This window comes from Petromyzon marinus, chromosome 11, assembly GCF_048934315.1.
Source record: "Petromyzon marinus isolate PM22_M1 ecotype Great Lakes invasive population chromosome 11, UKy_Petmar_22M1.pri1.0, whole genome shotgun sequence".
Classification (NCBI taxonomy): domain Eukaryota; kingdom Metazoa; phylum Chordata; class Hyperoartia; order Petromyzontiformes; family Petromyzontidae; genus Petromyzon; species Petromyzon marinus.
The window spans coordinates 8,777,163-8,793,674 of record NC_133677.1 but is presented as its reverse complement, the minus strand read 5'-3'; the positions used below and the strand labels follow the sequence as shown (position 1 = coordinate 8,793,674).

Genomic DNA, 16,512 nt, shown 5'->3' with positions numbered 1-16,512 from the left:
TCGGTTTTAGTATGCCCTTTCCTGTGTTTTTCTCAATATAATGGTACGGTAATGTATTCGCTCTCTTTACCAGTATCATTCGATGCCAGCTGCGTGTTTTGCGTTGTTCACATATAATTGCACAGTGTATTTGCGTTATTGCGTGGCTGTTTATTTGTTATTTAAGCAGCTTGTGTGTTTGTGCTGTCGTTGGCAGGGCCATTCTGTTCAAGAAAACTAAATTCATAGCGTTCTCTTACCTGCTTAAATAAATAAATGAGCCGCGGTATTGAGATACAGAGCAGTGTACAATTACACAGACTCTACTACGTCTCACTGAGGGCAAGACATCCTCCTCACTAATAAATGTAGCACTGAATGTCCTTGCAACAAATGTGTATATAATTATTATTTACGTAAATGTTGTCAATCCACTGCTGGATGAAGGCCTCCTAACGTCTTGGGGCTTGTTTAACCATAGCTCACCACGCTGATCAGTTTGGGTTAGCGAAGGGGTTAGGGAGGCCCAGGACCCGATCAGAGATATCAAGCTCCACCGATGTATGACGTGGTCCAGAATTGAACTGAGAACGTAGCGCAGTGCACTCATCACTATGCCACCACTCCACCCCCAAATGTGAATGCTAGTAATGTTTTTTTTAAAGATTATATGATTACATTCAATGTAGTTATTATCAGGTAGCTGTACTGGTTGCAGACTTGTGTTGTGAACTGTGCCAAGTAAACAACGCGATCTAACCCAAAAACCTTTATTGTGAATAATATTGGTCGCGAAAGCCTACGTGTTAAACTGTGCCAAGTTGTAGGCTTCAGAATTATATCACACAACGTAACATTCACAACACAAGAGTACCATTTTTTTGAAATGTGAAGTTATCTGCCACATTTAAAAATTGAATGTTTGGTATTGGCATGTTAAAAGTTGAATCAAAAAAATAATTACGTTTGATAAACATCACAATGAAAGAGTTAATCAATTTGAACACTGAAAGATGGACAGAACCCTATTATACAACTCATAAACATGGGCAAACAGTACCTTCCCTTGCTGATCTTGCAGTTGAATATTTATTAACAGAACGTTTTATATTCTTGGTTTGAGGCCACATTAATGGGTGGCATTAGCAGCAATATGGTCATTCACTGATGGATCGCGTTTCTGAGAGGAGGCAGCCAAAATTATTAGCCAGGAAAACTTAATTGCTGCACCCCCGTCACCTCCAGCTCTTACTCATCCTCATCCCTAAAAATATCCCCACCGGTAACTATGCAGGGAAGAAATTAGGGTCCAGATTTAGCAACATTCTCGTAAATATAATTAGTGCGTAAACACAACGTGAATAGATGTTAGTGACTTCCTAGAAAATCATTGGGTCAGTTTTTATGGCTCGTTGAAAAAAATGGATTGTTTTTGTGTATATCCAAAGCTTCCGGGTAATTATTTGTAATTTTCCTACTAAGCTCATACTCTGCATTTCTGGTAACTATAAAGTGTGTGCACGGACGTGCACGTTCGAAAATAAGTGTTCCAGTAATTAGACAGAGCTGCGTGTGTGGGGAAAGCACGCAGCGTGGCCCGATGCCAGGGGACAATAGTCGGGAAAGCACTCAAGGCCACTGCAACAACAATAACAAATGATGAGACGACGATACTTTACAGCCCTTTGTTTAGTACACCGTTCAACGAATGCCTCCCGACGATGCGTCAAATGTGGGGGCTATTTGACCCAACCTCATGACGGTCAATGTGGGTTGGTGAAGAGAGGCGGGGTGGGGGGGGGGCTCAAGATCATTGGGGGTGCAGCCAAACATTGGAAGGTTGGGGGCGTCCCCCCGGTGGTTTTTGGCCACATTACAGATGCACAGTTGTTGCCCATTATTTGTTCATGCTCCCATTGATTACAGTTGCCATGATACACGTCGCATTGGCACACCTTATTTCACGTTCGTTTCACTTGTGTTGGAGATAAGGGGACAACACATTTCTGGGTTTTTTTGTGAAACTACTGCAGCATAAGCTTATGAACATAACAAAATGTAATTCAATAAAATAAGAAAAATAAAAATTTCTTGAGACTTTGCATTGGTAATATCCACGAATTTTTTCCACTCATGACAGTCTTGGATAGTTTGATGTACGTATTAAGTTACGATCCTGTACCTTGTACAAACATACTTTACAACTTGCGGGTCCTATTATCCGCCGGTGATTCGCACTTTATTACTTATCCGTGACCAACAAAAAAATACGGCTGCTCGCAAATAATAGGATCAATTTGCCACTCAACAAGCGGAGTTGGGATGTTCCTGGGACATTGCATTTCTATGGTGACGCTATAAAGGAGAATGGTGTGGACAGCCGTTGGCGCTTGAGTAGATGTGCGTGTTGGCCGTGTGCGCTGGCTTTGCGGTAATGTGTGGCCGACTGTGTGAATGCGTTGTGTTGACCACACTCTGCACCGTTGAATATTCTGTGTGTGTATTCAGTGCGAATGTGGGTGTGCGTACTGACAAAAGGTGAGCGGTTAGTGTCGCGGTTTGCCCACTGCGCGACAAACTCGGCGACCCGAGTTTGATTCCCGCTCACGGCCAACATCAGTGACGATTATCTGAACCGGTCCTGGGCCACTCATAGGTTGACTCGGCCTCAAATGAGTACCTGGTGCCATGTGAAAACATTGGTACTGGGGGCGTGATGCTGGCCACCCGCCACCTTGTGGTGTACCATGTCGGCCTTCATAGTTGCTCGTTACCAGCTCTTGCCGCAACAGGCTATCAGGGAGATATTTGTCCAGTTTTGTGCTGTGTGTACTGACCAGGGGTGCAAAATATTGTGGGTGTCTCTGAGCCATATCCAACAATGTTGATGAGGGTGTAAAGGACACCCAGGACACCCACAGTGACTGCACCCCTGCTCAGGACCGGTCAAGGTACCACTCACCATTGATATTAGCCATGGCCGGGAATCTAACTTAGGTATCTGGGTTCATGGTGCTGCGCATTAATCACTGAGCCACCGCTCCAAACCGGAACGCATGCATACTGTACACTGTAATACATGTAACCCAATTCTTCCTGGGGGAAAAAAAAAACATGATTTTATTCTTAGTGTTCTCGCCTGGTTAAACAACCAAGGATCTGTCAGTGTACACGAAGCCGATGCGCACATATCCTTCATAAATGGAAAATGAAATACAAGGCAAAGTCGTGCGATTGTGTCCATGCAACTGTAGTCTGGACTCCTTCGACGAACGAATAACACAACTACACAAACGCCCTTCAGAAGCCCTCTCGTCGTGGCTAGCAGACCTCGACATTACCACTGTAATGAATGTTCATCATCATCGGCCATGATCAATCCATTGCTGGATGGAGACTTCCCCAAGTTGTCACCATCAACTATCACAGCATCGGGACCAATTGTTGGAATAAATGTCATGGACTTGTTCACTAAACATTAAAAAAATAAATGAAGTACCTCTATCATGCAGTGGGGACTCGGACATCCGTAGATTCAATCAAAGTTTAGATTTGCCGAATGAACCTTATGTGAACTATTCGGAAAAAAGAGATTTGAGGATGAATTCTATGACAAATATGGACAACGTTAAAAATAGCACTGGAATGATGAAGCAATTGGTCGGGTGCAGTGTGGCCGAGTGTACGGGAAGCGATTGCTGAGATTGCTGCAGTACGTGGGTTTGGTTCACATGACGCATTGCATTACAACATGAACTACTAAATTTGGTCAACAAATTTTATTTCTGGAAAACGTGTAAAAAATACAATTTGCATAACTACTGTGCCATGCACATACCTATAAAAAATATATTAATGTATAAATGCGCAAGTGTGTATTAATCTTGAGTACTGTACTTTATTTGCTTACACATTGTATACATTTAATGAACAAGGTGTCCATATTCTGTTCGTGCTGCGCTATCCGACTATTTAAACAATCGATTATTCTCCCGATTATCAGTTAGATTTCTGGAAATATCTGATAACATGCAAAAAGTTGATGAAAGCTCTCAACTGTGTGCCCACGTGTGCCACTGGAAGGCAGGTTATGGACAAGGATTGTTTACGTCATCAGTATTATCAGTTGTATCTCGCCAGGCGTGGTTTGTAGGGGTTTCCTGCCTTCAGTAATTGACCACAAAAGTGATGATTTTTTGTACATTTTGGTTGATTGATCGACGTAATTGACTCATTGTCCCAGCTGCACTGTGTTTTCAGCTGTTCTCATTTGCCCTTGGTTTATGCTTTAAAATGATTTGAACATGTCTATGAAAGATTGGGTAAATTATATTGGTGCCAACACTCCAGCAAACATGCCACCGTTGGACCAACGTTACATGTTTACAGGGATATGTCCAGCCTTGGCTTAGCTAATAAAAACAAACATTACAATATTTATATAATTTGGATATATCCTTATCGTTAGCACTGTGCTTAAAGAAAACAGATGACATTGGTATAGGCTCTCATTGATTCATGTCGAATTATTTTCCCCTATAGCCATGAGTTGAATCGCGTGTCGATGAAGTGAAGTTTGATTTGCAATGTAAAGGGTTCAATGTATGTAATGGGCTCGCTGAGCCCTACAGCAGCTAGAGGTCGCTACATTCACCATGGTACAAATTGCCATTGATTCTTTAATCGATTCGCCAGGGGGTGACTCGTCACATCCCTGTTGATAATAAAAATGACCAAACATGCTTCATGTTATAGACATATATGGGAAACTACATGACTTTTTCTAAATGTTTGGGTTCCAAATAAAGTGTGCTATTCGACATATGTTACAAATGCCGGGAACGAATTGCAGAGATGGATTGATGACTTCAGCTCTCGTCACCAGGACAAGCGGATTGAGAGACGAACGAACCGTGGCTGGGGATCGAACTTAGACGTGGACGCACGGGCAATGAACAGCGCAGTGCGCTAACCACTGCGCCACCGCTCCGTCCACCACAAGTGCTGTTCCTACTGTGTCGGAATGTGTCAGCTCACGCCGGCGCTCAACCTCGGGGGACAAGTGTTGGAAACGTTTCGTATCCGTGACGATTTTACGATTGAACTTCTACGACGATTTCACGATTTGTGTTGTTGTTGTTCTAAAGACTCCCACCAGCTAATACTGACATCAGCACCCCCCCCCACCCACCCTACACCATCACAGGGAGGAACCTATCGCTCACTCAACAGAGTCATTTAGCAACCAACTAAATATAATCATCAGCAACGGACAAGCAGCAAACATCATCTCTGCAGTCGTGTACGACTGTGATTATCATACCTGTCACCCCCTTATCAGTGCCCTACTTATTAAAGACCAATTCAGACCTTACTGGTCACCCCGTGCCCCTTATAAATCGCAACGTTCATCCTGTAAAGTCCCATCACAAGGGGGAAAACACAAACAGACACCAAATGTTTCACTCAATTTCCCTGGACAAGAATACGGGTGAATCGTATGGGTTGATAGGTATGGGTCACCCAGAACAGACCGGTGACGACGTATAACGAAGCAACAATGGCCGATCCACAAATACGAAGAAGACATCTACAGCGAAACCACGCCACTTCTGACGCGGTCATCTTGACTTGACCACCTTAATGTCGTGACATTGTGGCCGTTGCTCTGCACATTGACACATCACCAGCACTTATACGAAAGGAAGAGGCGAAGGTAAGATCGAGATATAGCCACGGGGCCACGGGGGGCAGGGAGGCGGGTTGTTTGGTCATACTTCACCAATTCTGGTCACCGCGGGTTAAGGAGTGAAAATGGGGTAATGCTACAGATCCACGTGTCGCTCGCCACTGATGTTAGCCGTGGGTCAGAGGACAACAAAAGCGTCGGCACCCCGACTTGACGATGATGCACGGATGACCAACATGTTGTAACGCTGTACTACTGTGTTAACAAAGGCAAAGACCCCTCCCCCCCCGTGTAGCCTTAACATACTTTTGGGGCAAGTGCTGTTCGCGAGTAGCGCTATGAAAGCCGACACAGCAGACGAGAGGGAGTGGGTGGCCAGCACCACGCCCGGCCACCTTTGTCTCACCAGTGGCGATGTACTCATTTTAGGCTGAGTCGACCTAGCGGGAACGCCCAGGACCGGTTCAGATAATCCTCACCGGTGGGAGCGATGAGTACAGCGGTTTAGTGCGCTGTGCTTACGAACCCTGTGACCCGGGTTCGATTACCACTCACTGTGTCAAAACACGCACACACACACACCTAAAGCATGACCACTTTGACGCCAAATGAATGTTGAAAATGCTGTTCTTGTTTCTTACCAAAATTGAGGAGGGGGTCCAAGACTGCTCCAGCGTTTTTTGGCCCTAAATGGGCAATCCTTTCCTTCCTTGCCCCGAGCAGCTGCTGTCCTGCTGGCTTTGTCACACACACACACTCTCTCTGGAGCAATGTCAGGGCGCAATGGCCCTTGCTGCTAGCCACTGAGTAATCATTCTCACCCATCCCCCAGTGCGCCACTCTCTTCACTGCCCAACGCTACTGGAATTTGCTGTTGATTTTTTTTCTCAGTTTGTATGTAGGAGAGCTCCAGTCACAACACATATTTGCTTAAGTCCCTTGAACCTTAGCTCACAACTAGGCGTGTGCGTTGTGTGTGTGTCTTTTCACTCCTGTGCTGTGCCACCCCCACACCGCTGGATGCCACTTTCATCATTTCACTGCTACAGTGCCTGTGTCAATGTTTTCCTTTCTTCAGGGTGGTCGGGATGTCTCGTGACCCCCATTTAATTCTCTAAAACGTATTTTTTTTTTGTTTAAAGTAAGGTTTATTTAAAACAAATAATGAATATGCAAAAAGGAAAATAAATGTTCGGGGTCAATTAATTTTGGGGTTACGAGACATGTGGAGGACCCTGTACATGCCTCGTCACCTACAGGTCACTGTAAGTAACTTCAGTGAGTCTGCAGGGTGGTCCATGTGCAGATAACCCAATAAAACAAGTAGTGAAAAGTGAGACATCATTAATTTCTAAGCCTCCACTTGTCCCCCACCCAATGCATGAACGATACGCGTTTACCAATGTCTCCTCTGTAATGTACGAAGCTTATCGCTTTCACAATATTCACCCCACGTGCTGAGAAGAAAGCGTGTAATATAAATGCTTCGCCCTGTATTTGGGCGACATAAGCAACAATACTTGCGACGTGCGTACGCGGTGTCCAACATCACTCATGTCCACCGCACATTTCGTCACTTGTCTCTACTTGCCTCTGTCTTTGTGCCAAAATGCTCAAGCAGTGCCACATGTCTGGCACCAATCTCGAATGTCATTCTCTGTGAGGTCTTCTTCCTTTCATTGGACAAACCACTAGATTACCATTTCACAATGAAGTATTCTTTTTTGTTGTTCAACTATGGAGGCAACGTCACGTGTGCCCCCTACAAATGTGGCGTTATTTTTTTTATGTGTTAACCAGCTACTGTTGTTTTCAAATCAGCAATCGTGATGTGATTATTGCTGGAGATATTGGTTATCAGCTTATTTTGATCAATGTAACATTTAATCATTCAGACGGTTTACAAGTGTAAAACTAAATATATTAAAATGCGCCTTTTTGAACACTAAGACAAGTGTGTGTTTTTGCCTATCTGACAACTACAATTGATGTTAAAATGCAACTTAAGAATCCGTAGAGCCTATGAGTGACTGCACAAGTTAAAAAGTGTCAAGTACTCGACATATTTTCACATACAGTAGGCACACGTTCGTAAATTGTAATGGTTGCGTTTGCTTCACAAAACCTGGAGAATGTGATTTATTAAAATTCTAAGTAGGCTTTAGGCTGACTTTGCCTACATACACTTACAGAATAAACACAGCTAGTCAAACACGGGCTCCCCTCCATTGAACATACCGTGGTCTTGAAAAATGTGTGTGTGTTTTCAGTGTTTTCTCACCAAAGTGCACTTTAGAGGCAACACAAAAGGCCGTTGTGTAGTAATGATTTATTTTGTATTAACACTAAAATGACAGCTGTTTCAATGGTAAGAGATTACATAGCCCTCGTACAAAACTGCATTGGTTTAGCAAACGTTGGGAATGATGATACAGTCCGTAGCCTATACGTATATCATGTTCTACAATTATTTTTTTAAGGCGAATGTAAACATAACAAAGTAACATGTACCTTTAACGAATCGTACAAAAAAGGCCTCTTATTAAAAATGTAAAATTTCAACGAATACTTAAAAAAAGTTTCAACTTGGCAGTTATATGTTTTATGTAAACAAATATCTCCTCCCATGATTTATTTGCGGAGATTGTACACCGTGTATTTGTTCATTACTGCACCACACTGAACAATTAGGTGTTTTAATTTCAGTAATTAAAATAACTTACGACTGTGACCGAATCTCCCAGAATGCACCCCAATCTCGTCAGTTTTCAGAAGCCAAGCAAAGTTTGGGCCTGGATAGTGCTGAGAAGCCAAGGTGTCGTGCGTAAATATCCATTGTTATACTGTACTCATGTATGCTCCCTGCCTTTACCAACCTATACTGTAGTGATCAGTGTGGTGACGTACGGTCAAAATAGTCCCCACAGCCTGTATGGCATGGGGAGCCCCTCATCCAGCAGTGGACTGACATGAGGGGAGTACAATACAAGTCATTATCATGCAGGTGATGCGGGAATGTAATTTGGTACGGTATATGTGGCCCTAATGTCAGGACACAGTGTCATTGTATTTATTTTAACAAATATCGGGTTATTTTTTTAACGAATGTTCAAACTGACTTCCATTAAGATTAATGAGTGCATGAATTATCGTTTGAAATGTATTTCGGACTTTTTCAAAAAGATTATCTTCGAACATTGATCAATCCTTTTTGTTTCAATTAATTCTGGGGTTTTTGGGTATATTTTGTAAACGACGGATTTGAAGTGACCCCACAGGAAGAAGAACAATAGATGATAATAATAATAGAATGAAGAAACAATGACAATGTTTGATTGCCAGTGTTAAAATAAATGAAATAACCCTATGTGTCCTGACTTTTGGACCACTCTATAGATTTAGTGTTTTTAAGGAAGTATTGTTGACAAGTGTGTTGCGTATCTTTGTTAATTGTGCTTGTGCACAACGAAATATCCATCGGCATGTTCTTTGTTAGACGCTGGCGAGATGTTAATTACCTCGTCTGGTATACAGGAGGTCGTGGAGTTCGATCCCGACCCTGACGCCTATATATTTGGAGTTTGCATGTTCTCCCTGTGGTCGCGTGGATTTTTTTTATCCCGGGTCCTCCGGTTTTTCCCTTCACGTTTATAAACACGCGTTTAGAGTATTTTGCTGCTCTTAAGTGTCCACATGATAATCCACTTCTTTTAGCTATCATTTGTGATAGCCAAATCGCTTCTGAGAAAGAGCTATATAGCTCATTGGGCTTTACCTGGTGATTTTTTTTCATTGCATTGGCTTGGCTAAAAACCATGGAGCCACATATCCTCAATGTTATGAGTCTCAGCTTTTGTTCTTTGCCCACGGATACATTTGGTACATTTTGTTCCCGCATAATTTTACATGCACACACCGCTAACACATTTATAAAACCTCATGTTAATATTTAAAAAAAAGAAATGCTGGTAGAAAACGTAATAAATATACAAAACAGTACTGTTAATTCTATGGCTGCTTAGGAATTGGTCATTTGTGGTCAGTTTCAGATAAGGCTGGAATTCCGATGAGGGAGATAAATGAAAAAAATAGCAAATATAAAAACATGTACTTGGTTCATTAGTAGTTGAATATGCTCATGAGCATATTCCTAAAATGTGTATACCACTAGGGGTTCGGTGGTTAGTGCAATGTGCTATGAACCCAGCAACCACAGTTTATTTCCCTGCCACGGCTAACATCAGTGGTGAGCGATATCCAAGCTGCTCCAGCCCCCCTCTAACACTTCACCAACCTGTACCGACCAGCGTGGTGAAGTATAGTCAACAAATCCCTATGATTGACAAGGTGTGGGCAAGCTGTCATCCAGCAGTGGATGAACAATGGCTATTTATATATACCACTAACATTCATGTTGTTGGAGGCAGCGCAATATCATAAGCCAGTTATTGATGGTAGTGCTTTAGAAGGCATCAATGTAATAAAAAAAACTGTAAATGTATCCAACACTTTGATGAGAGTTTTCTTATGCACATGGAATAATGATGCATAACCCAAATGTAAATTATGCTGTACCATCGTTATACTCCCCCTTTACGTATAAACAGTGCATTGCATTTGACAATAGTTCACAGCAGTATGCTCAGCAAACATACCAATTGGAATGGTACATTCATTCCTCATGGAAGGCTACTGTATTCTGCGATACCGTGTTAATTTCACAAGCTATGATGATGCAAGCGTGGCTATTTGAATACTTTACACTACATGAGCAAACTTAGCATGCTATATATTTCTCACTACGAAATTATATAAATACGTTCAGGAAAACAGCTTATTTTTATATGTAGACTTTCACGACTAATGATTCATAAACATTTTTATGGTTAGATCGTGTATGTATAATACCAATTTTTCACTATAAGCCTCCACTACCCGACATAGCCAATCAAATCAAGTTGTCTCGTGAGCAAATACGTGAGCGAAAGTCAGAAATAACTATCTGATCTGCAGATTCGTAGTATTCTGTCTGCACATCGCGTACAGGACTTGTGGTTCAGATTACTGCATAACTTTCGGTTTGACCAGACAACTGCCAAATAGGTGTGGGGTCAAAGCATGCCAGTTTATGGATAACATTTGTAAAAAAAATTGTTTCACGTAAAAAGGTAGTCTTTACCCAAAATGCAGAGGCAATTACTGTAGCTATAACTGGGGACCTCATGTCATTACGCGAGTCGTTTGTAAATACCCTAACCTGACCGTGGTCTATTCTGATTTGGTTCACTTGGTTTTGTTAAGTGAATTGTTAGAATTGTATTGTGGTAATTTATTTGGCATCATTGTTAATGTAACAGTTATTTACTGCTCCAGTCACAACAAAATATTATAGCCTATATTGTATTCAGACTATTATAGTTATTTATAAATACTGAGGGTCAAATCTCAGACTTCCAGGGACATTTGGTAGGCCAAACATTAACCCACAGCTCAATGTTGTTATTGAAAAAGACCCTTTAGATAATAGAAGTGACTGAGCATGCTGAAATCAGAAATTATTGAAAGAAACTTCCCTCTTGCACCCGATTAGTGCAGCTAAGATGCTTGTAGTGATAGGTGTCATTACGGGCTATTTGGAAGTGGTAGGCCTGATGTGGCTGTGATCCTCATGTCTCTTTTACAATTTCCACGTATGGTTGAAATAGTCATTGCCACTAAGTCTGTGGTCACTCACTTTCCTTTCTCGCTATGAGCCTGTTGATGAGGGTGCCATCTTTACCTTCTGTAGAACATGGAATTCTTAATCTCTTGTGACTTCCTATAGCCCAATTTGTAATACATGATTAAAAGGCAATCTTGATTTGAAGCTTTCGTGACTGCAGGAATCCATACTCTTTGGTTCTTTCGGTAAAGTCACATAGGTATAAAATAAAATACATCACGACGTTTCGATCGCAACCCAAGCGGTCCTCCTCAGGCGGAAAAAGTATAATCGTTGTAACAGTTATCTCGCTGGTTCAGCACTTCCACTGCTGGATTATATTATTTCCGCCTGAGGACGACCACTTGTGTTGCGATCGAAGCGTCGTGACTTATTTTATTTTATACCCACGTGACTTTACCGAAAGAACCAAAGAGTATGAATTAAAAGGCAATCGCCACCAAATCTGTAGTCACTCCCTGCTCTTATGAACCAATACCAATATATACCAATACCCGCCACTGACGGTGACGTCACCACGGCACCTGTGCCAGGTGCACTTTGAGGTCACGTGAAGTGTCGAAGGCTCGCTGACAAGTCACGAGACAGACCCAGGTGCCATGGGCTGACTGAGACGACTGGCAGATGCACCAACTGTGCCCCCTACTTTGCCAACTTGCTTAACTTTATCCGCCCGGCGCTCCGCTCGTTGTTGTGTGCATCACTCCTCTGCTCTCCGTTGTTGCTGGAGGGTGACTGTCTCCAACTGGCCAGTAGCGTCCTTCACGAGCCTCCTGCATAGAGGCCGATCTTGACACCGCTGGTACCAGTCTTTGGCAAGTCCACTCAGCTCCACATCCTCCCGTACCGCATCAGTACATCTCTTCTCCAGCCCGTGTCATGCCCGTTTATCCTACTCTATCTGGCCAAACAAAACCTGCTTGGGCATCGTGTGGTTGGGCATCCATGCTACATGACCCAGACATGGACAACACATAGGTGGTTACACAAAGATGACTCTAAAAGCTCATCTCAACATATATGTACATCATTAGACCTCCTTTGCCAGTACCAAAATATAATAATAGGGTTTTTCCCCATTTTTCTGGCAACAAAACTGAAACCTTTTTACAAGGATTCATGTCTTTGAGCTGTGTGACGCCTTTTGGCGTCCTCTGGTCGAACACCAAATGGGTCGAGGCTCAATAGAAAGCCGTCCCTTGGTGTGGACCAATCAGTTTCAAGGACAATGCATTATATTATCATAGTATGTTTTGTTTGCATTTGACTGCAGGTATTGTGGTTAATGCAGACATGAATCCTTGTAAAAAGGTTTGAGTTTTGTTGCCAGAAAAAAGGGGGAAACACCTATTATTATATATGTGCATTTCTAGAAAAGCCACATAATGACACACCCAAGTCTTGACTCCACCTAAACAAATTCATCAAGTTGCCACAAAGAGGCAGTTGACACTTTGAATAAAGTGTTGAGCAGTTGAAAAAAAAACCAATACTGATACAGGCCCTATGACCTTTGAAATGTAACATCAGAGGAGGCCATTCAAAACCCATTCCATGCCCGCCAGCCAGTTTGTAACAGTACAGGGTAGCTGTCATCAGCATGAGGGATGGAGAGAGCAACCGACAAAAGGACTGTGGGAGGACCAAAGAGGGTCCATAGGAACGAATAGGATTGTGGGACGGACAGAGGTTTGCATGACGGACAGAGGAATGTTGGGAAGCGCCAAAGAAACATAGAGACGTTGGGGTGGCCGTGGGCAGGGTGAGAAAACCAAACAAGGGGACAACAAGGATAGTGGTTGGACGACGAACATTAGGGACGGTGGGTATTAAAACGGAGAGACTGTAAAGACGACATCAAAACGCATCTGCAACGTTAATTCAAGCTAGGGCAGCCGGCCGCTCCTGCTGCTCCTGGCGGTGCAGCCGCCGCCACTTGAGGCCGTGCAGGAGCGCCGATGCGGCGTAGAGGAGCGCGCAGAGGCAGCAGAGGACCGCCGCCGCCACGTAGGCGCGATGCGGGCAGCGGGATCGGTAGCCCGTGACGTCACAGAAGGAGTGCGCGCGCGCCGCTTGCACCGCGACGGCGCACGCGGCGACGCACAGCAGCGCGCACCCGCAGTCCCCGCACGCGTTGCACAACAGCCAGCCGAGCCGGTGGCTTCCTCCTCCTCCGCCTCCTCCACCGCCTCGATCCTGCCGCTTGCGAGCTAATCCCAGGCCCAGCAGGGACGTCGCGTAGGCGGCGAGCGTGAGAAGCCACGAGGTGACGGCGGCGAAGACGACGAAGTGCAGCGCGCCGTGGTAACGCGTGCACGCCACGCAGAGCCACGCCGCGGCGCTGGCGAAGAGCTGAGCGGCGCGCAGCGCGCCCGGGACGCTTCGGGCGTAGGCACGGTCCAAGGAGAGCCGGCTCGCCTTGCTGCTGATGGTGGTGGTGGTGGCCGCCTGTTGCTGCTGCTGCTGTTGTTGTTGTTGGCCGCTGGTGGGGCCGCTCGCTGACTGAGCCATTGCCGACGATGCGTAGTTGTCGGCTGTTGTTGTGTTGGTTGGTGGTGGTTGTTAGTCTTCTCGCACAGTACTTGTGCTGGTAGATATTTGGTGGTGGTGGTTGTTGTTGTTTCACAGTACTTGTGCTGGTAGATTTGTGGTGGTAGTGGTGGTTGTTGTTGTTTCACAGTACTTGTGCTGGTAGATTTGTGGTGGTGGTTTTGTTGGTTCCCACCTTTTGTCCGCTACGCTGCGGGTTGCAACCGGGCGCGGCTCGCTGGAATGTCTCTCTCGGCGTCCCTCCCCGCCGTAGTCTCCTTCACACACTGCCGCAGATTCCCGAAGCGCTTTGGGTTGACTTTATTCGCCGTGTAATCAGCCAAGTATACTGTGGACTGACCGATGATACCGCGTCGATCATATGTACGAGCGGATTGCCCAGGTTCCGTGTTGCTAGAATCTCAGCGCTTGGACGTCGTCTCCGAGCTTACTTGATGAGACTGTGCGGGGTTTTTTTTGTGTGTGTGTGTGGTGTTGTTGTTGCGTGTGGCAGGCTCCGGGTTCCGTTTCCTGGCGGCTGCGGCTGCTGCTGCTGCTCCCACGGCGTATTTTTATTATTTATATTCTTGCTATTAATGTAAGGGGGTTCTGTCTCATCACGTGAAATTAAAATTACGCTTCGGTGCCTCTTCGGAGGGATTTAAGCAGCGTTTTTGCCGAGTCAAGTGCGACCAGGCTCGGAATTTTGAAAGCTGAAACCGGTTCGGACTTTGCCAGCGTAAATAAATGCGGCTGGAAAATATTGGCTGATGAGCCAAAGTTATATTTAGTAGCGTGGTTCAACATTTGTCCTATGTCAGTTCCCATAACACACCACGGCATATGACCACATCTCCCGAAATGCGCCCCATCTCGTCAAATGTTAACTACCTCGCCTGCTATGCAAGGAGATCGTGGGTTCGATCCCTACCCTGATGCCTGTATATTTGGAGTTTGCATGCTTTCCCCATGGTCGCGTGGATTTTCCTCCGGGTCCTCAGTTTTTTTCCCTCCACAACATTTAAAACCATGCGTTTAGGGTATTTTTGTGCTTTACATTTACACATGATAAGCCACTTCGTTGAGCGATCAATTGTGGTCAGGTCACTTCTGATAAAGAGCTATGTAGGTTAGTGAGCATTACCTGGGGGAAAAAAAATTGAAGTTGATAGTTTTAAATCTCGGAATGTTAATCATGCTGGAGCCCGGATAGTGCATGGATGGGCAATTACCTCTCAAGCAGGTGTTATAGACTGTGGGTCTATGTTGTGGGTAGTGCAGTGTTTAACGCGCTGCGCTACGAACCCAGCAACCCGGGTTCGATTCCTGCTCACGGCCAACACCAGTGACAATTATTTAAACCGGTACTAGGTCTCCCCTAGGTCGACTCAGCCTCAAATGAGTACCTGGTGCGGTGTATAAACATCGCCACTGGGGATACAAAGGCGGTCGGGTGTGGTGCTGGCCACCCATCCCCTCCTGTACCGTCCCGGCCTTCATAAGTGCTCGCTAACAGCACTTGCCTCTACAGTCTGTTGCATAGTCCGGTCCTCCTCTGGCAACCTAAAAAAACTTGAAAGACTTCAAAACAACCGAGTACGCATCATCATTGGCCGCACTTATCCTCGGCTCGACTCACTTGCCTCTCTCGGCACCATCCACTGGCTCCCCATTGTCAGCAGGGTCACATACAAGATCGCCTGCCACCGTGCCTTTACATCTGGCAGATGCCTTCGCAGTGCGGCTCACGACCTCCTCTCGATACCAAGATCCAGGAAGGTCACGGCTATGCGCCGCTTCTCGGCGGCTCCCCACAACAGTCTGGAACGCCATCCCCTCTGCACATTCGCAGCATCACCTCCATTGTCTCCTTCAAGAGACACTTAAAGACTCACCTCTTCAACCTGACTTTCGAGTCACTGAGCTTGGCTCCGCACCTCTGAGTTGCGGCCGTTCCGTCCACAAACTTGCGCGCGTTACAAATTGTATTATTAAAATCGAATTATAACATTGATTGTTAAGAAAATTGTTCTTGAGCAGGCCACGTCGCAAGTAGGGATCATATTTATATATTATGACTTATACTTTTATATTAGGCCACATCGCTAGATGGGATGAAGGCCGGTGGTCGAGGCTAAAAATGGAGCGACAGCCAGTGGAGAGAAAACGCCCGTGGGGACTTCAACCCTGGAGATGGAACGACTAAATCATATCGTGCACAGGTGCTCTCGATCTTTACATGACAAGACCGTGAGAGATGGCGATGGCTTGGGGGAGGCCTTCATCCAGCAGTGGAAATCCAGTGACTAACACAGTAATGAGTGTGACGATGGAAAACAAATAGCCACGATGTGACAAACATTACGTTTTAAAATGAAAGTAATCGCTTACGCGAAACTGACTTCTTGTAACGGAATGTTAAAGCCTGCTGGAGAAACTGTTTCCCGTTTCACCAGCCTCCCTGAGTCATAGGCGCTCTGCTCTAAACATGGATATGCAGGAAACGTGGATGAAAGCAATCAGCTGATTTAGGTGCACACTGCAACCGCTACCGAACTGGCTGCTGGGTTAATGGCAGAGTGCCAGATGTTGC

General features: G+C 44.9%; 1 protein-coding gene across 1 annotated transcript; it reads right to left on the bottom strand.

The window, feature by feature from the left end:
* Positions 1–7,982: 7,982 nt before the first annotated feature.
* MARVELD1 (MARVEL domain containing 1) lies at positions 7,983–14,671 on the bottom strand. Its single transcript, XM_032952096.2, has one exon. It carries the CDS (start codon positions 13,899–13,901, stop codon positions 13,272–13,274), a length of 630 nt encoding a protein of 209 aa, XP_032807987.2. The 5' UTR covers positions 13,902–14,671; the 3' UTR covers positions 7,983–13,271.
* Between the last annotated feature and the right edge of the window lie 1,841 nt (positions 14,672–16,512).